Source organism: Sminthopsis crassicaudata, chromosome 3 (genome assembly GCF_048593235.1).
Source record: "Sminthopsis crassicaudata isolate SCR6 chromosome 3, ASM4859323v1, whole genome shotgun sequence".
Taxonomy (NCBI): domain Eukaryota; kingdom Metazoa; phylum Chordata; class Mammalia; order Dasyuromorphia; family Dasyuridae; genus Sminthopsis; species Sminthopsis crassicaudata.
The window spans coordinates 330,107,642-330,133,763 of record NC_133619.1 but is presented as its reverse complement, the minus strand read 5'-3'; the positions used below and the strand labels follow the sequence as shown (position 1 = coordinate 330,133,763).

Here is a 26,122-nt window from a genome sequence, read left to right as displayed (position 1 = left end):
CCTGTAACCTATAGTATATATAGCACAATGCTAGGAATATAGTAAATATTCGTTCATTCTTTCATTCATTTGTTCATTCATATATTTTCTAAGAACCTCTCAAGATAAGGCAATGTAATAAATACTTGCCGAAGTAAATCTAATATCCTAATACAATCTTAATAAAACTCTAATCAATCTTTAATTCTATTTAAGGCAGAGGTAACTAACCTAAGATCCATGAACTTGTTTTTAAAGCTATTCTAACTAGTGTATTTTAATAGAATTGATTTCTTTGTAATCCTATGTGTTTATATATTTATTAAAAACATTATGCTGAGAAGGGGGTCCATATATTTACTAGCTTGCCAAAAGAATACATGACACAAAAAAGTTAAGAGCCCTTGGTTGAAAGCATTATAAAAACATCCTTGTAAGCACTAACACAGTTTTAGGACATTAAAAAACCTTTTAGAGGCCAGACTTTGGCCATATCTATGTGTCAAAAACCACCACAGTGAAATATGATGGTTTTAGCAAATATGCCTCACTGTGTAATAGCCTATTGATTTACAGAAATTAGTTGTTGAGATGCCTTAACACCTTAAGGTAGAAACAATTTGACTGTAAACATGGACCTGGGTCATTGGTCTCATATGGGAATTACCTTTATAAAATGTTCACAGACCTTACTTCTCTGGGTTAGCCAAATTCTGCCTTATATACACAGAGCCACATTTTATTCTGACTTCTTACCTGCCAAGCCTCAACCTTTTTAATATCTGCACAGGAGCCATTGGTGAAGAGTCCTTTCCCAGGTGAACAGGTGTATATGTCCTGCAAGGCATGGGCAATGGAGTAGACAGCCAGGTATACATTGTAAGAGATCCGCAAATGGGTGTAGTCCATATATGGTGTCTCAACACTGGTGATGTTTTCATCCCCAGTACACAGAGGACGAAAAGTGGTGGTCATGTTGTTGGGTCTGCTCCTGCCCCCTTCCTCTCGACTCTTCAGAAAGGGGTCAAAAGATAGAGACCCTTTAGAACCTTCCTGGAGATGACAGTTAAATGTCTCTTCCCAAAACTCCTTGGCAAAACCATTATGAACTGACTTCTTGGGGTGTACCTTCTGAAGGAACTCCCTAAATCCTGGAATTTGCCCTGCCTTTAGGGCAAACCCAATTGTACCTCCAATAACATGGAAAAACTCAGGCATGGCTATGAGTGAGGAGCTGGCCCAGGCTTCACTGGCCAACCATATTCTGCCAGTGATGTTACGACGGACAATCTCCTTGATGAGAGGTTCTAGATCGGGGCCGCTAGAAAAGACAACAATCACTTTGGCTGTGGAATTCTGGATGACCTCCACAACATGCTGTATTTCATCCTCATCAGAGTACTGGGAGATGAGCTCGCTGAAGTTAATGCAGATATCTCTCTCTTCTGCCTCCTCTCGGAACTTCTCAATCCCCGGCCGACCATAGTCATCATCTGCGGCGATGGTACCCACCCAGTTCCAGCGGAAATACTCAATGATGTCAGCCATTGCAGTAGCCTGGTGCTCATCATTGGGGATGGTCCGGAGGAAAGATTTGTACTGGTTTTTGTTGCTCAGGAGCCTACTGCTTGATGCATAGCTGACCTGCGGCAAAAAGAAAGAAAAAAGAATCAAAAAAGGAATTAGATAAATGAGTCCAAAATTCACTGAAATATCAACCAATCTAAATTACAGGGATGACTTTGATTTGAAGTTAATTTTGTGGATAGGATGAAAAAAAGATAACTTATTTTACTGCAATGTGAACACTCAGGGCTCTTTTCTGTGGGCACTTAAACTCTTAATATAAAAGCAAAGAAGTTGGACTCATTAATGATTATAAAAGGTGTTCCACCACTGATGTATCTGGGGAGATGAGAAAATAGATAAGAAAAATATACTGTGATATTATGCTGCTTTATAAGTTTCAAAGGTTTGAGAATCCTCCCCTTTATGCTCTTATATTCTAGAGTAAGAAAGATCTAAGTTCAAGTCCCATTTCCAACACTTACTGACAACATGATTCTAGGCAAATCATTTAATTTCTCAGTGCACACATATTTCTCTAACTGGTAGAATTTTGGTCATTACAGAAATGAATTTTTGAATATGCATCTTTCCTTAAGTCAGTGGGATCAAGCTGGTAGTAAAAGAAGGAAAGGAAAAAGCAAAAAAATGTTTCGGGGCAGCTAGAAGGCACAGTGGATAGAGCACCAGCCCTGAAGTCAGAGCACCTGAGTTCAAATTCAATCTCCGATATTTAACACTTACTAGCTGTATGACCTTGGGTAAGTCACTTAACCCCAATTGCCTTGCTCCCCCACCCCCAAAAATTATCTATCCCCCTCTATCCCTTTCAGGACCCTTCCTCAACCACTATTCTTGTTGGGTAAGGGGAAGAAATTGATTATTATTCCAGTATTCTTCACTCCCCCCAACCACCTCCTTGGTAGAATCTGATGCCTAGTCTGACCATCTGATATTTTTTTTTCATGAACACTTAGGGATGGGGGGCAGCTAGGTGGCACAGTGGATGGAGCACCAGCCCTGAGTCAGGAAGACCAGAGTTCAAATCTGGTCTCAGACACTTAACACTTCCTGGCTGTGTGACCCTGGGCAAGTCACTTAACCCCAGTATCAGGGGGAAAAAAATTAAAAATTAAAAAAAAAAAACACTTAGGGATGGCTGTACCTATTATTAGCCTAGGGCTCATGAAACATCTGGAACACTAGGAGACCTACTAGCCAAAGAAGGCATATCTCTGAATTATGGATCTAAGAGTCCTCACGGGGATCCAAAAGCACCTTCCCATTCTCTTCAGCTACCCTTTCCACATGTCCTTCTGCCAATGTTTAGCTTGACCATTTAAATGTAATGCTCATTTTAGTCATTTTTTTATGAATTGACAATCATTTATGACTAGACATCATTTGGCAGCATATAATTGTCATTAAATATGTGTTAAATTAGCTCTGTTGTAAATTTCATGTGATTGCAATGCCAAATTATATATGAATAAACTCTGTTTTCATAGTTTATTGCCTAAAAAGCATGTTTATTTGATATAATTTGAACTAATTTGGATTTGTGGACATATGTAAAGGTGTCCTTCTGCACATACAAACATATTGGTGGATATAAACAAGAGTCTTATGGGATGACATAGTTGCACTATTTTCATAACTACTCATATCAAGGAAATTCCAGAATCATTGGATTCTCGAGGTTGGTACATAATGAAAGATGAAGCCATCCTCAAGTAGGATCATCATAAAATCATAAATTTAGAGCTAGAAAGAAACTTAGAGATCATCTACTCCATACTCTCATTTTACTGATTAAGAAACTGAGGCTCAAATAGATTAAATGACTTGCCTCAAATTACACAGGTAGTTAATGACAATAGCATGTTTGATTTGCATGATAACTTTCCACCAAGATATAGAGCCTTAGCTAAGTCCTCAAAGGTTCCAAAGTACAGACATGCAGAATGTTCTAGCAAATATCTCTTCATTGACTTTGCAAAGCTCTCTCCCAACAAAGTTGTCTAAGAAGGCCTAATACCTGAGGTATATAGAACAATCCCAGCAGGTTTGCCACAGCAGTGGATATGCCAGAGCCAGTTGCTCCAACCACAGCAATAGTGGAGGGGATATGCTCGGAGCAGTTGCAGAATTCATCCAGGTTCAAGGAATCAATCTTGTTCTGGGCTACAAAACTCAGAGTAGCCTCTAGGGCTTTAGAAACTGTGTTGCAGGTATCAAATATCCTGTATCCCAGTGTCATGTTGGGGAGAAGAGAAGGACTGCTGTTTATTTCCTCAATGGCAAAAATCATTGCTTGTAACCATCGAAACCCTCGAAAATTATATCTGAAGCAAAGAAAAGAAGAAAGTTAGTATATGACATTTTTGTATCATCCACTTTATATCAGTAAAAGATTAGTGGTTAAACTCAAAGGACTTTGTAATTATAACATTTTTATATAAAATTTTAATATAAATTTTTTATAAAATTTACTTAGTACTTTAAGATTTGTAAAGCACTTTACATGTCATCCCATTAGCTACTCACAACAGCCCTGTGATATAGGCATTCTTATTAACCCATTTAAATATATATATTTATTTATTTAATATTTTCCCTAATAATATTCAAAATAAATTTTTAAATTTTTTTTATAATTTTTGAGTTCTAGGTTCTCTCCTTTAATCTCACCTACAACTAAGAAACTACTTGTGAAGCCAAGTTGTATGGAAAAAAAATATAGATCTTCCACACTAATGAAGATAAAAATCCTCCAGAAAAATTCAGAGACAGAGACAGAGACAGAGACAGAATATGCTTCAGTCTGTATTCAGATATAACCCATTCCTTCTCTGGGTATGGATGGGATTTTTCATCATAAGTCCTTCAGAGTAGCTGTGGATGATTGTACTACTGAGAATAACAGTAATTTACACTAGTGGTAGAGAGTCAGAACTCTGGAGAAGCATACTTGAAACAGTGTTAACTCAATGGAATTGATAAGACAATGATTATCTATGATAATCAATATGGTGATTAACAGTTCTCTCGTTCAGTACATGTACTTAGTACTTAATATAGTTCTACAAGATTGACACCTATTCTACATGATTCACACCTACGATAATGTAATTATAATAGAGTATATAAAAGCCAACAAAGACTGGACAAGAGACATTCATTCTATCTCCTACCATCGTGGTGGCTGTCCTGACCTCCTTCATATTCTGTCTCCTTGTCTGGGACACTGCTGGCTTTCTGGAGGCCCTTCAGACTTGCCTTGGTCTCCGTGGAGAAATGTCAAGTCTTCTTTGTTAAAGTGCAGGAAGCAGGAGAGCTACCAGGAGCTTGATCAAAGATGAAATGTCTCTCTCTTGAAATCTGAATCCCAGAGCTTGAGCTCCAGCCTCCAGTCTGTCTCTAGATCTGATTCTGATCTCTTAAATACTCTATTACAATTAAATCCATTCATCATAGTGAGTATAAGCCAATCATTATATCACTAGGGAACCATTATTTGTTGTAAATCATATTGATCTAGAGAACTGTTGATAACCATACTAAACTAGATAACCATTATCTTATCAATACCATTGAGTTAACACCTTATTGTAAGAATCCTTGTTTCAAGTACACTTCTCCAGAGTTCTGGCCCATTATGCTAGTTATCCCAGAACATTGCTATTACTTTTTATAAAGTACATTTCACTTTGCTTGAGTTTATGAAGGACTTTACAGGTTTTTCTTTCCCTGACAGCATCCTGCTCATCATTTCCCATAGAGCAATAATATTTCATCATAAAAACACACGAGAGTTTATTCAGCTATTCCCCAATTGATGGGCATCCCTTCAACTTCATTTTTTGTTTTGCTCTAAGAAAAAAGTTGCTATGAATATTTTTTACATATAAGTGATTTGCCTTTTTTAAAAATCTTTTTTGGTATTCATTCCAAGTAGTGGTGTTAGGTTAAAGGATACACATGAATTTATAGCCCTTTAGGCATAGATCAAATCCTTTGATCATTTATCAGTTAAGGCATAGCTATTCCATTTTAAATATGAAGCAACTGAATCTGAGAAAGATTACATATCCTATGGTTGTCCGATACATGATCCACATGATATTTTAAGATGAAAATTAGGTGGTTTCATTTAATCATAAAGCAAAATAACCAAAATTCTTTTTAAAAAGAGATAAACATGATAATCTTAATTATGATTATCAGGCTCAATTAAATTGATACTATTAATCATTTATCATTATTTAATTATTTATAATTAATTGTACTGTTAAGAGACAATACATATGGAATAAAGCATAAAGTGGTAAATACAAGTTCAATTTGTTAACTTTTTGCCAGAATGTTAAATCAGTAAGAGTATCCTCAAAGGCCACCCAATACAAATTTCTTATTTTATAAATGAAGAAGGTAATTTCCAAAGGGGTATTGTTATTTGCCCAAGGTCTTATGGCTCCATTCTTGTTTCTGACCAGTGAAACAAAGTTCTGGTTTTTTTCTGCTCTGAACTTGCTTTCTCATATGTGGCAGAAGCTGAGAAAGAGATGAAGATCTCCACTGAGTTTCTATGTGAACCCCATGACTGTCTTTTCCTAACAGAAGAAAATTTCTTAAAACTTCACTATATTATTTCATTTTTGGAGAGGACTTATCCTAGCTCCCTACTTCTCTTTTGATTAAGTTAACTGGAATTTTCTATGAACTGAATTTTGAATACAATTGTTGACAAAGAAAACTTGCTTTTGGTACCCAATTTAAAGAGTTACAAAAATCTTTGCTTATTTCCAAAAGCTTTCTTTTCTTTCTTTTCTTTGTTTTGTTGTTGCTTTTTTTCTGAGGTAATTGGGGTTAAATGACTTGCCTAGAGTCACATAGCTAATAATGTCAAGTATCTGAGCTGAATTTTCACCCAGGTCCTCCTGTCTCCAGGGTTAATGCTCTGTCCATGGCGCTACTTAGTTGCCCATTTAAACAGAAAAAGTAACAATGTTTTTGACAGAGAAATAAAATAGTTTTGTCACAAGGAAAACAAAATTCTCCCCCAAATGGGAGCCGAATTATATATGTGATTATGCCATCTACATACATTTATGAATATTAATAAATGTATGTAGATGACATAATCACATATAATATACATCTATATATATGTACCCAGATAACAAGAAATATTTACATGAAAAAAGTATAAATATATTTGTATATATGAAATATATATATGTCTATAAAATATTTGTATATTTGGTAGACTTGTATATATTTGTATATAATAATGTGATATATGTATATATAATTAACTTGACTGGAAGAATCTTTTTTTTTTTCCTGAGGCAATTGGGGTTAAGTTACTTGCCCAGGGTCACACAGCTAGGAAATGTTAAGTGTTTGAGGCTACATTTGAACTCTGGTCCTCCTGACTTCAGGGCTGGTGCTCTATCCACTGCGCCACCTAGCTGCCCCATTGAAAGAATCTATCGAAAAATTATGAAATTTGATATTGAAAAGCCTTAGTAAAAATAGAAATACTTTTCTTGAAATTAAGACCATCCCAAGATATTTGGTTTCTGTATTTACATCCAGGTATGTCCAGATCTGAGTTCTCTCCCCACAATAGTTCTTGATTTTCCAGATACCACAGCACTTGCTCATTGTATAATGCCCAAAGGAATCCTATGATCCTGGCTGCCTTTCACTTCAGTTGTGGGGCGTGTGTGTGTGAAAGAAAGAAAGAGGGGGGGGGAGAGAGAGAGAGAGAGAGAGAGAGAGAGAGAGAGAGAGAGAGAGAGAGAGAGAGAGAGAGAGAGAGAGAGAGAGAGAGAGAGAGAGAGAGAGAGAGAGAGAGAGAGAGAGAGAGAGAGAGAGAGAGAGAGAGAGAGAGAGAGAGAGAGAGAGAGAGACAGAGAGAGAGAGAGAGAGAGAGAGAGAGAGAGAGAGAGAGAGAGAGAGAGAGAGAGAGAGAGAGGAGAGAGAGGAGAAGGAGGAGGAAGAAGAAGAGGAGGAGGAGGAGAAAGAGAAGGAGAAGGAGAAAAAGAACAAGGAGAAGAAAAAGTGGAAAAGGAGGAGGGGAAGGAGGAGGAGGAGGAAAAGAGAAAAGAGGAAAAAAGAGGAGAAGAGAGGGGAGAGAGACAGAGATCAAGCAAAGCAGAACACAAAAGAAGGGGTTAAATCTGGAATTCAAATCAAGCTAATGACTTTGGTGCATTATAAGATGTTCTACAGGAAAAGAATCACATTTGGAAGAATAACAACTTAGGAAGAGGCATGTGAATTAAACATGTTCCAACATGAACATATAACCTTAGGGCACAGAGAAAGCAGTGATTAATTCTAATGAGATTCTGCCCTGGAGTTTCTTGGACATTGTAATAACAGCATCATTTCTGTGAATTATATCATGGGACTCTACTTTGAATATATAAATCATAGGTATCCCAAAGATACCTACTAATAGATTGTCTTCCCCTGTGATGGGGCAGTCAACTAGAGTACTAGTACCCTAGATTACTTTGGTTTTTAGAACAAATCTATAGAACACTTTACCACTCAGATACCCTCTTAGAATTACTCTGTATCCTTGATGTGATATAACACTATCTGATCATGAATCACCCAAGAGAACTAGAAAAATTATAGTTCAACACATGAATTCCTGACACCCTTTTCTGACCACATAGAGCATCAGTATTGGCAGGAGGGAATGGGAGAGAAATCTCAGACTATCCCAGTGGAGCAGCCACAATCTTACAGCCTAACCTAGCTGTTTACTTCTCCACTGTCTTGTGCGCTAAAGTATGAATCTTACAAAAGCCAAGATGCTGTGCATTTTGCTTCAGTTTTCCCATCTGGAAAATGAAGTAAACTTAAATATTCGCTTTTTTCTTGGGGCAAGTAGGTAGTACACTGGATGGAGTACTGGGACTTGAAACAGGAAGAGTTGAGTTCATAACTAGCTTCAGACACTTCCTAGCTGTGTGATCCTGGGGAAATTTAGTGCTTTAACTGAGTGCTTTAGTTTCCTCATCTGTAAATGAGTGGAGAAGGGAATGGGAAACCACTCTAGAATCTTTGCCAAGAAAATCTCAAATGAGGTCAAAGAGTTGGACACAACTAAAATGACTGAACAACTATTCTATTTACTAGTGGAGCGCCTGAAGATCAAACCTAGTATGTGACTCTAGAATTTTTCTGCCATCAAACCTGTTGCTAAGAATAGGATTCTATTTACTTTTTCACATCTGAGAGATTGGAGGGCTAGAAGACAATCTGGCTAACAGAAGCATCCTACATGGCTTTAATATCCAGCTATAGGAGATTACATAACTAGAGGATATGTAATCATAGTAAATTAAGGGTTCGATGGGAGATGATTTCTATTCTTTTCCATTATAACTAATGAGAAAACTGATTGTCAGTCCATGAGCTAGAATCTAATAAACAGAATGAATGGGACAGCCATCCAGTGGTAACAGATGATGAAATTAATTATTCATTGTTTATGCTTGTCTTCTCTGCCAAGAAGAAGGAATTAGGACTGGAATTCTCTTTTGGTTTAGCCTTTCTTTTTTGTTGTTAAGTGATTTCAGTCATGTCTGATTGTCTGTGATCCCATTTGGGGTTTTCTTGGCAGAGACTGGAGTGGTTTGCAATTTCCTTCTCCAGCTCATTTTATAAATAAGTAAACTGAAGCAAACAGGGTTAAAGGAGTTGCCCAGAGTCACAGAGCTAATAAGTGTCTGAGGCTAGATTTAAACTCAGAAAGGTGAGTCTTACTGACTTCAGGCCCAGAACTCTATCTAACTAGTTGCTCCTTTATTGTCCTACCATACGTATTTACTACCTCTGCATTAATCCAGCATAGCTCAGAGAGGCAGGATTGTAAGGAATTGGACATTGGACTTTGAATCAAAAACTTGGGTTCAATTCCCTCTTGTAACATTGACTAGTTGTGAGATTCGAATCAAGTCACTTAAATTCTGGGCTTCCTCATCTATAAATTAAGGGTATTAGACTCTATGGCCTCTAAGCTCCCTTCTAGCTCTAAATCTATAATGCTATGATATGAAAATATCCCTTTGGTCCTTAGCATTCATTTCTACCTTTGAGTCATTCTGTTCTATTTGAAAAGAAAAAAAAAAAACTTCCTTTTATTCCTCAGTGAAGTCATTTTAAGTCTCATTATTGAGAAGGATCCATACTTCTTGAATTGTCTTCTCATGGGGAATGTTTTGTTGTCATTCCACTGTTTCATTCATGTCCAATTCTTTAGGACCCCATTTGGGGCTTTCTTGATAAGGATACTGGAATAGGTTTTCATTGCCTTCTTCAGCTCATTTTACAGATGGGGAAACTGAAGCAAACAGGGATAAGTAACTTGTCCAGGATCACACAGCTTCTAGGTGTCTAAGAACTAATTTAAATTCATGAACATGAGTTTTTCTGATTCCAAGCCTAGTGCTCTATTTATTGTTCTACTTAGCTACCCTGCTGGCATATTGTAGGCACTATATAAAGTGCTAGCTATTATTACTATTATTAATAACTATTATATATATGTATATTTATTCACTTTATATTTGAATGTTTATTTATGCATTTGTTGTTTTCTCCACTAGAACATAAGTTCCTTTTCATTAGGAACTATTTCATTCTATGTATTTATGCCCTCAGTATCTGGAATAGTGCCTAATACATAGTGGGTACTTAACAAATACTTGTTAATTGATTGATCAGATAGGGGTTAAATTAAATGACTTCTGAGGTTTCTTCTAACTGTGGCTAGCAGATCTTAATCTCTGACAATATTACTCAAAGAAATGGTAGAATGAAAAGACAACTATTCCTCCCCTTTCCTCAGAAAGATATGGGAGCTCCTTCAAGGATAATAAATAGATAAACATATTCTCTCTTTAGATTTTCTTGCAAATATTTATGTGGGTTTACCAGTTCTGATCAGAAGTTTAAATATTTTTACTCAACTGGGCCATGAACTTGAGGGGGACAATCCATGGGGAAATTTTAAAAAATGAGATAGGATCATCTCAGAATGCTTTTCCTCCCATTTCCTTCTAGAACTACATAAATACTTTGTAGGTTACTGTGTTGAAACTTTGAATTTTTTCTTGACAAAAACTCAGTGGGTGAACAACCGATATAAAATCCTGAATTTTAACTGAGCTGGAGAAATGTTCCTTATGGGATCTCCTAGACCATAGAGAAAATAAGCAAATTCTCTGACATAGTAAATAGGAAAAAAAAAAAAAAAACAACTTTGCCCTAATTCAGACAACTGTGGGATCATGACAGAAGAGCCAGGGAATTCTGGGGATTCCAGGGAAGGGAAGAAAGGGAACAAATTTAGAAGGTAGGAGACCCCTCCTATTCCTTTTTTCTCAATGGGGATGTCTATGGGCTTTAAAAATACTTCTAAATTAAATCAAATTGACATGCATAAAGTTAATAAGTTATGAGAATTGCTGATTGTTTAAGTAAATACTATTTTGATTTTACCTTGCATAACCAAAGTAGAATGCAAAGGTTGAGGTTTCTGAACATCAGCTTTAATTTTTCTTTCCCCACTGTGAAAAGTGGGGTACTCTTGGTAAAAGAGTGAAAAGTGAAATATTTTCCCAGGATTTGGGGTAGCAGAGGGAATGCAATTTTTCTTTTTTTCCCTCTTTTTAAATTAATTTTATAATTATAATTTTTTGACAGTACATATGCATGGGTAATTTTTTTTACATTATCCCTTGTATTCACTTTTCCAAATTTTCCCCTCCCTCCCCTAGATGATAGGCAATCCCATATATATATTAAATGTGTTACAGTGTATCCTAGATACAATATATGTGTGTAAAACCAAATTTCTTGTTCCACAGTAAGAATTGGATTCTGAAGGTATAAGTAACCTGAGTAAAAAGAGCATAGTGCATGCTTTTCCCAGTGTTCCTTCTCTGGGTGTAGCTGTTTCTGTCCATCATTGATCAACTGGAACTGAATTGGATCTTCTTTATGTTGAAGATAACCACTTCCATCAGAATATATCTTCATACAGCATTGTTGTTGAAGTGTATAATGATCTTCTGGTTCTGCTCATTTCACTCAGCATCAGTTCATGTAAGTCTCTCCAAACCTTTCTGAATTCATCCTGCTGGTCATTTCTTACAGAGCAATAATATTCCATAACATTCATATACCATAATTTACCCAACCATTCTCCAATTGATGGACATCCATTTATCTTCCAGGTTCTAGCCACTACAAAAAGGGCTACCACAAACATTTTGGCACACACAGGTCCCTTTCCCCTCTTTAGTATTTCTTTGGGATATAAGCCCAGTAGTAACACTGCTGGATCAAAAGGTATTCACAGTTTGATAACTTTTGGGGCATAGTTCCAAATTGCTCTCCAGAATGGTTGGATTCTCTCACAACTCCACCAACAATGCATCAGTGTCTCAGTTTTCCCACATCCCCTCCAACATTCATCATTATTTGTTCCTGTCATTTTAGCCAATCTGACAGGTATGTAATGGTATCTCAGAGTTGTCTTAATTTGCATTTCTCTGATCAGTAGTGATTTGGAACACTCTTTCATATGAGTGGATATAGTTTCAATTTCATCATCTGAAAATTGTCTGTTCATGGGATGCAATTTTTCACTGTATTTTTTGTTGCATGAAATATTGTAGGGCCCTGGAGCCCAGAAATACACAGTATCTTTTGTTGTATAAGAAGTACATAATGATTGCCAGGTTGAAAGTTAGTGGAGACCATTGATAAAGGATCAAAAGATATTATCTATGCCCAAATGCCTATAAATTCATATATTTCCTTTGACCTAACAATACCACTCTTAGGCAAAAATATCAAAAAGAGACTTTAAAAAGAGTGGGGGAAGGAAAAGGACTTATATATACAAAAATATTTGTAGCAGCTCTATTTTCAGAGCAAAGAATTAGAAATTAAGGGGACGCCCATAAGTTGGGGAATAACTGAATAAATTGTGATGTATGATTATCATGGAATATTGTTCCATGGGAAGTGATGAGCAGGAGGCTCTAGGAAAAAAAAAACCTGTAAAGCCCCGCAAGAATACAAGGAAAGTAAAATGTATTGTATACAAAGTAATAGCAATGTTCTGGGATGATCAGCTGTAAATGACTGCTAGTCTCACTAATACAATGATCCACAGCTACTTATGATGAAAAATCTATCCATACGCAGAAAAGAAATCAAATATGTCTAAATTCAGATTGAATAACACTCTTTAAAAAAAAGTTAGTGGAGAAAAAGGTAATAGGAGTAAGGCATTCTTTTTTGGAAGTCTGTGGTTTTTGGATTGTGAGCCTGTGAACAGCACCTGGGAATGCATGTATCCAAACATTTAGAGATTGTGATTGATTTGGAGCCTTAGGATTTCTAGACTCCTCTGTTAATTATCCAAATGGTCCTGAAGGACCCTGGGAAAGGTACAATTATAGGTAAGGAATAATTGCAAGTTTTTTATGTACATGGTTATACAAATAGATGATTAGGTGTTTTTAGCCAACCATAAAACAACTTGACCCAGTAAATAGAATATTGGTTTCAAAGTCAGGAAAATCTAAATTCACATTCCCCTTCTGACACTTAATAGTGGGCACAATTAGTGGACTCAGTCTTCTGAACCACAAAATGGGCATAATAATAACTTATATGGCTGTTGAGAGCTAATGTGAATGTATAAAGCACTTTATAAAATTTAAAGCATAATAAAAAGTCAGTTGTTATAACTGATAAAATTACCCAAATAAGGAAGTTATTTTATAAGTTATCATAGAGGGCTTGAGTTAAAATGTTCCTAAGGTAATCAATATGTATTGATTACTGGGTTCTTGATAAATATAATCTTATTTCCAAGAGGAAATCTGTGCATATATAAAACTTTATAGGTGTAATCAAAAAGGGGTGTGATATCTAAGTATAGAAAATTCACTATATTTACAAAACTAAGTTTGTTGTGAAATATGGGGGCAGGAGTTTTGCTAAAAATACTAGTAGGAAAGTTGGATATCTCTGGCAAAATGCAAGTACTAGTACTGTTGAAGATGCATATTTAAAAGCACATTGAATAATGAAGAATTCTTTTGAAGCAAAATAAAAATAAAAATATTCTTTTAAACAGTACTTAACTACCTCTTTGGATAGTCTCTATTTAAATAAAATACAGATTTCCTGAAGCAATTTTGATGTTTCATCATGTTCCTTAAAAGTAGATGGTACTGTTTCCCTTGATCTTTTAGGTTCAACAAAACATAGAGAGATTTTCTAGTACTTCAATATGGTTGACAAGTGATGATCTAGGATAAAGAACTCCCTACCTTCTAAAGATGTGGCTCATTCCCTTTCCTTTATCAAATTGAAATTTATATCACTGAAACCCATTGCTTTTTGTCTTCAAGCCTAGAATATATTCCACATGATGGGGCTTTTTGTTTGTTTTGTTTTGTTTTTTGCTGAGGCAATTGGGGTTAAGTGAATTGCTCAGGGTCACATAGCTAGGAAGTGTTAAATGTCTGAGGTCAGATTTGAACTCAGGTCCTCTTGACTTCAGGGCTGATGCTCTATCCACTGTGCCACGTAGCTGCTCCCAGTGATGGTCTTTCAAATACTTGGAGTTGGCTAGTATGTCCTCTCCAAATTCTCTGAACTTACAAATGAACTATCTTGAGTTCTCTCAACCTCGTCATATGGCGTGGTCCCTGGTTTTCCTCTTTTTAATGTATCCTAGTTTATCAATAATTTTCTGAATGTAATATTAAGAAAAAAATATAATAATATCTAGCATTTATGTAGTGTTTTTAAGGATTATAAAGTGCTTTACAAATATTAATTCATTTTATCCTTTCAACAATCCTGGAATCAGTGCTACTATTATCCCCATTTTACAGATGAGGGGACACCGAGGCTTACAAAAATTAAAAGAAACAGCTAGTAAATGTCTAAAGTTAGCTTTAAAATCAGTTCCTTCTGACTTCAGTCCCAGCGCTCAATTTAGTTGCTTCTAAATGTGATCTGCTCAAGGCAAAATACAACAGATCCTTTATTTTTTCCCCTCTGGATATTATACCTAAATTGGTATAAGATGCAATGAACATTAGTGATTTTCATGTCACTTTGAAACTTCAGGATGTTAAAACTCCCATTTTTCTCACACATTTTTGTTCAGCCTTATGTCGCTCATTTTGTATTTGTGAAGTTGATGTTTTTTGAACCCAAGTGCAGAATTTTTCATTTGTCTCTAATAAATTTCTATTTATTCAGTTCAGTCCATCATTCTATCATATTAAGACTTCTTTGCATATTGACTAACATATTGTCAAAGATTTTGTTTCTATTGGGTATATTTATATCTTTACATATTATATCTATATTGGTAATATCAGTTGATATTTATTATACTAGACTTAAAACATCATAATATTATTGTGAAAGTTTTTTTGATCTCAAAGACTGACCTCTGAAGTTCACAGTATCCCCAAGAGTCCCCAAAGCATACTTCAAAAATTATTACTCCAAGATAACATTTACCCATAGATTATTATTATATGGGTTTAGTATGGTATCAGAATAGCCATGGACTTGAAGTCAAAAGCACTGGGTTTGAATTTTGCTGCAGATGCTTACTAGCCATGTGATCATAGATAAATCACAATGTCAGTGCCTTTGTTTCCTCATCTATAAAATGGTTAAAATAATGCTTATCCTCTAATGCTAACATAACTAACTTATACTAATAACCAACAACAAATAACAACTTATACTCTAGGAGCCTTCTTAAAACTATAAGATCAAGAAAAATTACTGATGATAAAGGGAGTTTTTCATCCAAGATTTCCCTATTATCAATGACATCACAGGTTTAGTTCCTAAACTCTATTCCTACTGCTTACTGTATGAATTATTTTTTTTCAAATTTATTTTATTTAAAGAAACAGAATAAGAAAAAAGAAAAACAGAAAAGGAATACAAAACAAAATGAAACAAAAGAGAACACTGTCATCTGCCCAGCAGAATATCAAGGAGGATATCAAGGAGGATCTCTGCTGTGCACTTTTTTACTTTATTGTTTTTTCCCCTCTTTCATGCTCCCCCACCGCCAAGCAGGCTACAGTTAATTATATATTTACATATACATATGTGGATATATACATACACACACATATACCCTCACACATATCTTTCCTATCCCTACTGATTTTGCTTTAATTCTGAAAATTAAAGATAAGCAACTTGTCTTGCTATTACTTAATCCTCTCCAACCATGGATCCCTCCCTTGTCTTCTTCCCTCATCTTTTGCTTCTCTATCCATCCCTCCATCCCCGTTATTTCTTTATAGTATATATGAAATGTTGCTTCTTTTACCCATTCCTGATAAGAGTAGGTTTTGAGAACTATGAGCCATCTAATGCCTCTGTGTCTATCTGTCCTCTGCACCTCATTTGTATGACATAACTATTTTTGCCTTAATTTTGCCCCAATCTTTCTTTTGAGCCACCTTCTGTAACATCAAGCCACCTTGATGTCAACCATAAACATATGCTATACATTTCCCACGTTAAAAAAATTTGTTCATGTTGAGTTCCTTGAAATTGATCTTTGATATTGGCTCTATATATTATATTTTCTGTTAAGTTCAGGTTTGGTTGATAGAAAGTCCTGAAAATCTGCAAGTCCACTGAATTTATGTTTTTTCTTGTTTGATATTATAGATAATTTTGCTACATATGATATTTTTTGACCTCAGACCTAGTTCTTTTGATTGTCGGTAGATAAGATTCTTGTGCCTATGGTCTTTTATTGTGGCTGCTGATAAATTTTGTACAATTCTAATGTAGCTCCAGAATATTTAAAATTGTTTTTTTTTCTTGTTTCTTGCAAAATTTTCTCTTTGATCTGAGGGTTTCAAAATTTGACAATAATGTTCCTGTATGTTTTCAAAAAAAAGATCTTGTTGAAATGATGATCGGTTAATTTTTTTTCTATTTCTATTTTCTATCATTCCAGGACAATTTTCTTGGATTATTTCTTGCATTATTGTGTGAATATTTTTTTTTTGGCCAAAACTTTCAGGCAGTCCAATTATTCTCAGATTTTCTATTCTTGATCTTTTCTCTAGATCTATCTATGTTTCACATTCTGAACTATTTTTTCATTTGTGTTATTTCTTGGTCTCTCATAGCTTCATTAGCTTCATTGGCTTCTCCTTGCCCAATTCTAATTTTTAAAGGATTATTTTCATTTTTGAGATTGTCTCTCTTTTTCTAGTTGGCTGTACTTTTTTCATGTTTTCTTGTTTTTCTAGGATAGTTTTTAATTTCTTTTTTAGTTTTTCTTCAGTATCTCTCATTTGATTTTTAAATTCTTTTTTGAGTTCTTCTGTAAATTCTTTCTGGGCAGGGAGCCATTTCACATTACTCTTTGGATTAGAAGTTTTTTGTTTGTTTGTTTTTGTTTTTTACTTCATTGTTCTTTTCCAAAGAATCCTGGTTTTCTCTGTTTCTGTAGTATGTTTCTATGGTGAGGTTCTTTCTTTTTTGCAGGTTCATTTTTGTTGTTGTTGTTAATAAGAGGTATTACTGAAAGCACCCCTAATCCTAGGTTGGGGGGATGGTACTCTCGCTTTATTTCAGCTCTCTCCTCTGACCAGGAACCTCAAACCAAGAGCTCCCCCTCCTTCAAGTGCCCACAGCCAGCATCGTCCCCTTGCCCTCTGTCTCTGCACTCACTGTGTGCTAGTTCTTTCTCATCCTAAACTTTTGCCCTACAAAGAGATCAAATATCAAACAATTTTATAGTGGCATAGAACTGGAAATAAAAGGAGTACCTATTGGAGAAAGGCTGAACAAATTATATCAAAGTAACAGAAACTACTGTGGAAGTAAGAAATAATGAAAAGAATAATTTTAGAGAAACCTGGGAAGTTTTATATGAACTGATACAGAATGAAATGAGCAAAACCACAAGAACAATTTATACAATAACAAAATTATAAGCACAAATGATTTTGAAAGACTTAAGAACTTGAACAAGTAATGATCCACCAGGATCCCAGAGAACTGATGAAAAAGAATGCTATCCATCTCTAATAGTTTTAGAAAAACTTGGGAAGATTTACATCTACTGAATGTATATAAAAACCCAGATCATGAAAAGTTCTGTCTCAGAAAACAGCAAAAAACCAGGAAAAAAATAAACAAATGTAACAGTATTTACTTTGACACCCAGTTACGCCATATCAAATACCTGAAAATATTTGTGATGGAAAGTAGAAAAAGAAAAAGAAAAAAAAAAAAAGACAACACACAGAGCTGTGAAATCTGTGGAACAAAATTTCTTCCAGAATCTTCTGGGATTATATATATTTATTTCATCATTACCTACATCAACTACCACATACCCCTAGTGTATATCACCTGATATGAAAGGAAATTAGGAAAAGAAACTGGGTCTGACCAAATACAGAAGAAATCACTGCAGAAAATAACACAATTTTTAAAGATAGTCAGGGAAAGGCTTTCAAATTTTCTCAAAGAGAAAAATGTTATCAGTGATGCTTTTATTGCTCCCTCCCAAAGAAATGAAAAGATAACAATTATTCATAAGCCTGCTTTTTCATCTCTCTAAAATATGAGAATCCCACATATATATATATATATATATATATATATATATATATATATATATATATATATATATCTTTGGTGAAAACATGAGAAGAAAATACTCAAGCTTTTGCAGACAAATTTCTGCAGCAGGCCTACATCACTTAACTAAGTCATATAGTCACATAACTAAGAAATGTTGAGAACATTGTTGTGTCCACTATTTATGGAAAAGGAAAAATATCCTAAATTTGTATTTATAATAATTTTCTTAAATTAACAGGTACTTATTTTCTCTTTTTCCCAATCTACTGCCCTACACTGAAAATGAAAATCTATTTAATAAATATACAAAATCAAGCAAGACTAATTTCCATATTGACCTTGTCCAAAAAGATGCTTTATTCTATATATTTAGTTTATTTCTTCTCTATTAAGATGAGGAAACTGAGGCTTACAGACATGACTTGCTCATGGCTTCCTAAATGGCTAATATCAAAGGTGGGATTTGACTCAAAATCCAGCAATCTATCCATTACACCATGATGCCTTTATCTTATTTCTATCTAATTTCTATTTACTTCTACATTTGCATATACAATGACTTCCTACTGAATTTTCATCTTTTCTTCTAATTTTGCATTTACTTTGACTTTCGTTCTTTTTTATTTCTTTTTTTAATAAAGCTTTTTATTTTTAAAACATATGCCCAGATAGTTTTCAACATTCACACTTGCAAAACCTTGTGTTCCAAATTTTTTCTCTTTCCCTTTCCCTCACCCCCTCCCGTAGATGGCAAGAAATTCAATATATGTTAAACATATGCAATTCTTCTATAAACATTTCCACAATTATCATCCTGCACAAGAAAAATCATATAAAAAATGAGAAAGAAAACAAAGTACAAGCAAACAACAAAAAAAGTGAAAATGCTATGTTGTGACCCACACTCAGTCCCCATAGTCCTCCTTCTGGGTGCAGATGGCTCTCTCCATCACAAAACCATTAGAAATGGTCTGAATTACCTCACTATTGAAAAGATCCACATTCATCAGAATAATCATCATATAATCTTGTTGTTGTTATTGTTGTATACTATGTTCTCTAGATTCTACTCATTTCATTTAGCATCAGGTCATGTAAGTCTCTCCAGGCCTTTCTGAAATCATCCTGTTAATTGTCTCATATAGAACAATAACATACCACAATTTATTCAGCCATTCTCCAATTGCTGGGCATCCATTCAGTTTCTAGTTCCTTGCCACTACAAAAAGGGCTGCCACAAACATTTTTGCACTTGTGGGGTTCTTTTTTTTTTTTTTTTTTTTTTTTTTTTTTTATGATCCCTTTGGGATATAGGCCCTGTAGAGACACGGCTGAAAACAAAGGATATGCACATTTTGATAGCCCTTTTGACACAGTTCCAAATTTCTTTCCAGAATGGTTGAATCAGTTCACTACTTCACCAACAATGTATTAGTATCTCAGTTTTCCCCTCCAACATGCATCATTATCTTTTCCTGTCATCTTAGCCAATTTGAGAGGTGTGTAGTCGTACCTCAGAGTTGTCTTAATTTGCATTTCTCTGACCAATGACAGTGCATTTTTTCATATGACTAGAAATTGTTTTAATTTCTTCATCTGAAAATTGTCTGTTAATATTCTTTGACCATTTATCAGTTGGAGAATGGCTTGAATTCTTATAAATTAGAGTCAATTTTCTTTATATTTTAGAAATTAGACTTTTATCAGAACACTTGAATATAAAATTTTTTCCAGTTTGCTACTTCTCTTTTAATCTTGTCTTCATTGGTTTTGTTTGTACACAAATTTTTAAACTTTATATTAAAATTATCCATTTTGCATTCCATATTGTGCTCTAGTTCTTTTTTGGCCACAAATTCCTTCCTTCTTCATAGATCTGAGAAGTAGACTATCCTTTGTTCTTCTAATTTGTTTATAGTATCACTCTGCATGTCTAAATCATGGACCCATTTTGACCTTAAATTGGTTTAGGGTGTTAAATGTTGGTGAATGCCTGTGTTGTTTTTTTTTTTCAAATTTTTCCCAGCAATTTTTGTCAAATAGTTCTTATTCCAGAAGCTGGAGTCTTTTGGTTTATCAAACACTTGATTAGTACAATCATTGACAGTTGTGTCTTATGACTATTCCATTGATTGACTACTCTATTTATTAGCCATGACCACTGCTTTATAATATAGTTTTAGGTCTGGTACAGCTAGATCACTTTCATTTACATTTTTTTCATTAATTTCCCTTTGTTTTTATTGTTGTTCAGTCTTATCCAACTCTTGTTTTCTGGATAGACATAATGCCATTTTCTTCTCCAGTTCATTTTACAAATGAGAAAACCGAGACAAACAGGGTTAAGTGACTTGCCTAGTATCTGAGGCTAAATTTGAACTCATGAAGATGAATCTTCCTGATTTCAGACCCTGTATTCTACCTACTTTACCTCCTAGCTGTTCCAAAAAGGCAGAGTGGCAGAAAGTATTAGAAGCAGGACTTCAAAGTCAGTATTTTTTGCATTGGGCAGCAAGCTCATCATTGGGTCTGGTTTTTATGCTTTCTTGCTATTAGAACTTGCCAAAACTCAAACTATACTGCTATGGTTTCAAAGAACCTAAGATTATTGCTATGCTCAGGTGAGATATCAGAATGAGACTTATGTGAAGACATTTTGTGCAATCCCCATCCTTTTACAGGTGAGGCTTCTAACACATGGATAGCATCTAACTCATCTCTTCTTTATATGTGACAAAACTGGGTTCCAGAGAAGTTAAGTGGGCCATTCACTATGAACTTTTTTTTCTTCTTCATCTCCTATCACTCAGATATCTTCTGCCAGATGCCTCACCTCCTTCACCTTTGTATTACCTTATGAGGTAGCCTTTCTCCTTACTAAGTAACTCTTTTACCCACTCAGGGGGCTCCATTGCTTTCCATCTCTCCCAACAAGTCACCCCCTCTGTCATTTCCACTCTATCATTTTCAACCTCTTCTTCTCTACTGATTCATTTTCCACTACCTAGAAATGTAGTCATGTCTCCTCTATCCCTGATCCTTCTATTCTTGTTAGCATTGTCCTATATCTCTTCTGTTCTTTGTGGCCATCTACAATAGGTGCCTCTTCTCACTCTCTTCTTAACCCCTTACAATTTGGCTTTCACCCTTATTATTCCAGTGAAACTGGTCTCTTCAGAGTTACCAGTGTTCTCTTAGTTGGCAAATTCAATGGATTTTCTCAATCCTTATTCTCTTCAATTTATCCACAGCCTTTGATACTGCTAATCTCTTTCTCTTAACTTGACACTTTCTTCATTAGGTTTCTGAGATACCACTCGCTCTTGTTTTTTTTCTAGCTGACCACTCCTTCTTAGTCTCCTTTGGGGGGATCATATTCCAGATTATACTTTCTAACCATAAATGTTCCAAAGGATTCTTTCATGGGTCATTATCTCTTCTTCCTCTATATTACCTCACTTGGAAATCTTATCATCTCATGGATTTACTTACCATCTCTATGATTATAATTCTCAAATCTACTTATCCTCTCTGTTGACTTCCAATCTTACATCTTGAACTGCCTTGTAGAAATCTGGAGCTATATAGATGTTCAATAAATATTTTAAACTCAACATTTACCAAAATGGAGCTCATTATTTTCCCCCTAAGTTATTCTTCCCACCCTGCTTCCTTATTTCTTATTATGGTTTTAACCCCCTAAAACCATCCTTCCAGTCCTTCATGATTATAACCTAGGAGTCAAGCTGGACTCTATCTAATCTGTTGCTAAGGGCTCTCGATTTCACCTTTGTACCATCTCTCCAAAATACCCTTTTCTCTCCTCTGACACTGCCATCTCTCGGGTGTAAAGCCTTATCACTTCATGGCTAGACTGTTGCCATAGTCTATTGGTGTTCTTCTAAATCTCTCCTTCCGAAAAAGATTTATATGTGTAAAAATATTTGTAGCAGTCCTTTTTGTAATGGCAAGGAACTGGAATGAGTGCATTCCTATCCATTAAGGAATGGCTAACTAAGTTGTAGCAGATGAATGTAATGTAATATTATTGTTCTATAAGAAATAATGAGCAGATTGATTTCAGAAAAGCCTGGAAAGACCTGAACTGATGCTGAGTAAAGTGAGGATTACCCAGAGAACATTGTGCAGAAACAAGAAGATTATGTGATGATCAACCATGATGAACTTGACTCTTCTCAACAATGAGGTGACAATTGCAATAGACTTGTGATGGAGAGGGCCATCTGCATCCAGAGAGAGGACTATGGAAACTGAATGTGGATCACAACATAGTATTTGTGTTGTTGCTGTTTGCTTGCTTGTTTTTTCTTTCTCATTTTTTCCCCTTTTGATCTGATTTTTCTTGTGTCCATGATAAACTTTTCCAGTCTTTTTATGTCTTACTCAAAAGACATGGCCTCCTGTTTGACAAACTCATATCTAGATTTAACTAGTAAAGTATTATGTAAATGCCACACATTGTTGTTGTTCTTCTTTGACCTTTGTTTTCAAAGAGGACAATGTTAGAATCAGGATAGAGTGTGTTTGGCTATGGCTGATAGCCATATCAGATTTCAGAGTCTGAAAGGCTCTACTAGAGGATAGGCACATATCTATTGTGCAAAGGGAATTAACTTATGACATGTATTTTCATCTGTCTTTTTTGAAACAGTGTAGTGACGCCATGGGGACCTGTGCATTTGTGGTTAGTACAGCTTTTCCCCAAGCCATTACTATAAAGTCCCAAAGACTGATAGTTTCTGATGTTTTTTGTTTGTTTCATGAACTCATTTCAAGAACAACAAAATATGTTGTAAACCATCAGGGAAATTGAATATACTATTCATATTCTTTTAGATTTATCCATTAAGTATTTACAATAGCTTCAGTGATGATTTTTACTCTCTTGAACTTCAAATCACCACAGAAACAACCCTGTTTTTTACTTTGAACATGCACGTATTTGTTGTCACAGAGGAAAGTGTATTTGTAACATAATTGGGCAATCATTTACTACTTGAAGAGCCATTAAGAAATTTTTAGCATGAGCCTCTTGGATAATCATTACAAACTCAGAACCACTAAAGAGAAATCACTGTCACAGACCATGCAGCCTTCCTGGGTTTTTCTCCATCTACATCCCCAACTCCCTAAGAGAAAATCAGACTGTGTCTGGGACTTGACTTTTTTCTCTTACCTGATGCATTCCACTGACTCAGGCCTTGACTTTAGATCCTGATCTTTAGCTGCTACTCCAAAATGAATTGGAAAGAGTCCCCCAAGAATTATATCTCCCTTTTTCTGTGCTCTCTGGTCAGGGCCATAGGCAGAAGTGTTCCAGGTGAAAGCCAAGAGGACCAAGCAACATCTATAATAGGTCATTGTTTTTCTTTTTCTCCAGGAGGAAGAAAAAAGGGTGCAAGGACAGGATGGGTGTCCTGAAAGCCTTTCACTCTCTGCTTTGAGGGAACATATCTAGAGTGAATTTAACAACAGAACAATGGTCTCCATGTTGGTACTTCGCATGCTGTTTTCTCCATTATAGACTGGTTTGGTCAGGAACCCTCAATTCTTCAGAATCAATATCCTGTAAACACCATCTGTCACACTTCTGAAAAATAAAGATAAAAAAATAACTAGAGCAAAAAATACATTTGTCAAGTCTATCTTTAGTCTTTTCTCCCTTTCTTTGTTCTATTTTTTACTTTAGTCTTAGAGATGTCTCTTTTTTTCCTGTTGCTCATTTTTTTGTAATGAAAATGGACACCAGGACTCTATAGAGATTAAAGGATAAAAAAAGCTTTAAAAAGACCACATTCACTCATTCATTTAAACTTTTTTCCCAAGCATGCACTATATGCAAATACATCATGCTAGTTACTAAGGAAAGCTACAAAGCAATAAAATGTGGTCAGGGCCCTCAAGGAGGATACTAGGTAGTAGAATATAATTCATCCATAAGAATTTATGAAGTGAATATTATATTATGCTGGGTCCTGGGTATTTACAAAGAAAAAAAAAATAAAGTGGCTCTTGCCTTTAAGAAACTGACTTACATTAGTTAAATTTCTATTTGAAATTTCTATAATTCTTTAAAGTGACTAAGAAGCTTATTTAGGAAGTCTGTAATGTTCCAGGGCTAGATGCTATCAGCCAGTAAAATGTCATATGCAAACAGGAGAATCTGAAAGACTTGACAATCTTTAGGGAATCCCTCAATTTGGACTCTGTCATGTCATGTCAAAATCTCTTGTCATGACAATGAGGGAGGAGGGAGAAACTCTGGTGAGCAAATGGCTCTCTCTTTTGTGCTTGGCTCTATATTAATTATTAGCTAATGAGTATTGTTGTTGTTTAGTGATTTCAGTTGTGTCCAACGTTTTTGTGACCCCATTTGGGTTTTTTTTTTGTTTGTTTTTGTTTTGTTTTGTTTTGTTTTGTTTTTTTTAACAGATACAGAACTCCAGAAAAGGAGCTGAAGCAAACAGGGTTACATAACCTGCTCAGAGTTGCATAGTTAAGTAAGTGTTTATATAGATTTGAACTCGGGAAGATGAGTCTTCCTGACTCCAGGCCTGATGCTTACCCAGATGAGCTAAAAATTGTCTAATACTTGGTAGATATTATAGCACATTGTAGCATATTATTATTCCTGTTAATCATTTACCCTATTTCATCATATTTATCTACATACAAAAAATCTATTTCCTTCTCATCTTTATCTCTAAGAATCCTTAGTTTCCTTCAAAGCTCAGTTCTGGCATCATTTCCTAGAGGACGTTTTACTTAATCTCCCCACCAGCAGTATTTGCCTCCTACAAAATTTAATTACTTTGTATTTTGTATGTATCTTATATTTCCTTTTATGTATACATATTGTTTTCTTAAATAAAATGTAAGCTTCTTGATAATAGAATATAAATATGTATATCAATTGCCACAAGGAGAAGGAAACATTCTAAAAACTTTTAGTCTATGGGCAGCTAGAGGGTGCATTGGATAGAGCACCAGTTCTGAAGTCAAGAGGACCTGAGTTCAGAACTAGTCTCAGACACTTAATACTTACTATGTAATCCCGGGGAAATCACTTAATCCCAACTGTCTTGTAAAAGCAAATAACTACATAAAATTTAAAGTCTTGGTCAACAAATACTCAGTTCATTTACCAAGTGGAAAGGTAGGGCATATAAACTAATATACATATATATATGTATATGACATTATATCATATAATTGTATATTTCATATATTATAATACATATGTGTCTAAATATATATGTAATATATAAACTTACATAACTATCCATTAGGAAAAAGCAGGTAGATGAAGAATGACTACAATAGTCAAGTAAATGGATAACCAAAGAGCTCATCTATCAGAATATACATATTTATCTATGTATAGTCATACATATATATCTATTCATATATATGTATTATAACTAGTAAAAATTCATATACATATATGTGTATAGTCTCAATTCTGTATGATAGGTGTATATGTGTGCATATGTATATATGACACATGTTGTAAATGGTTGGGTTGAGCTTAGACTTGAACAGGAGAAGAACGAATTGGGTTGCCTCTGGAGCAACCTGATTTTTTTTTAATAATTCCAAAACTTCTCCCCGAAACAAAGATCCTCAATCCTTTCAAGGTCAAGGGAAAGAGAGAAAAGCTCTCATCTTTCCTTCTGAAGCTGGGTGGACTTATATGGTGAAATTATGGAGACAAGGACAAAAGTAGGCCATGATAAATATGAATAGGTTGAAATTTGCATTACTAGAGGAAATTCCTACAATGAAATTACAGATTCCTTTGAGTATTTTGAATACTAGAGTATTAGAGTAAATTAAGGCAAAGTTA

The 26,122-nt window shown here is 35.0% G+C and overlaps 1 protein-coding gene across 1 annotated transcript in view; it reads right to left on the bottom strand.

The window, feature by feature from the left end:
- CASR (calcium sensing receptor) overlaps positions 1 to 26,122 on the bottom strand; it is a 151,720-nt gene that overhangs the window by 66,761 nt on the left and 58,837 nt on the right. The window contains exons 2-4 of the mRNA XM_074301375.1: positions 23,453 to 23,866; positions 3,584 to 3,890; positions 736 to 1,623 (exon numbers count right to left, since the gene is read on the bottom strand). Coding sequence (XP_074157476.1) covers positions 736 to 1,623; positions 3,584 to 3,890; positions 23,453 to 23,637 — 1,380 coding nt within the window. The 5' untranslated portion in view covers positions 23,638 to 23,866. The remainder of the gene's footprint in view (positions 1 to 735; positions 1,624 to 3,583; positions 3,891 to 23,452; positions 23,867 to 26,122) is intronic.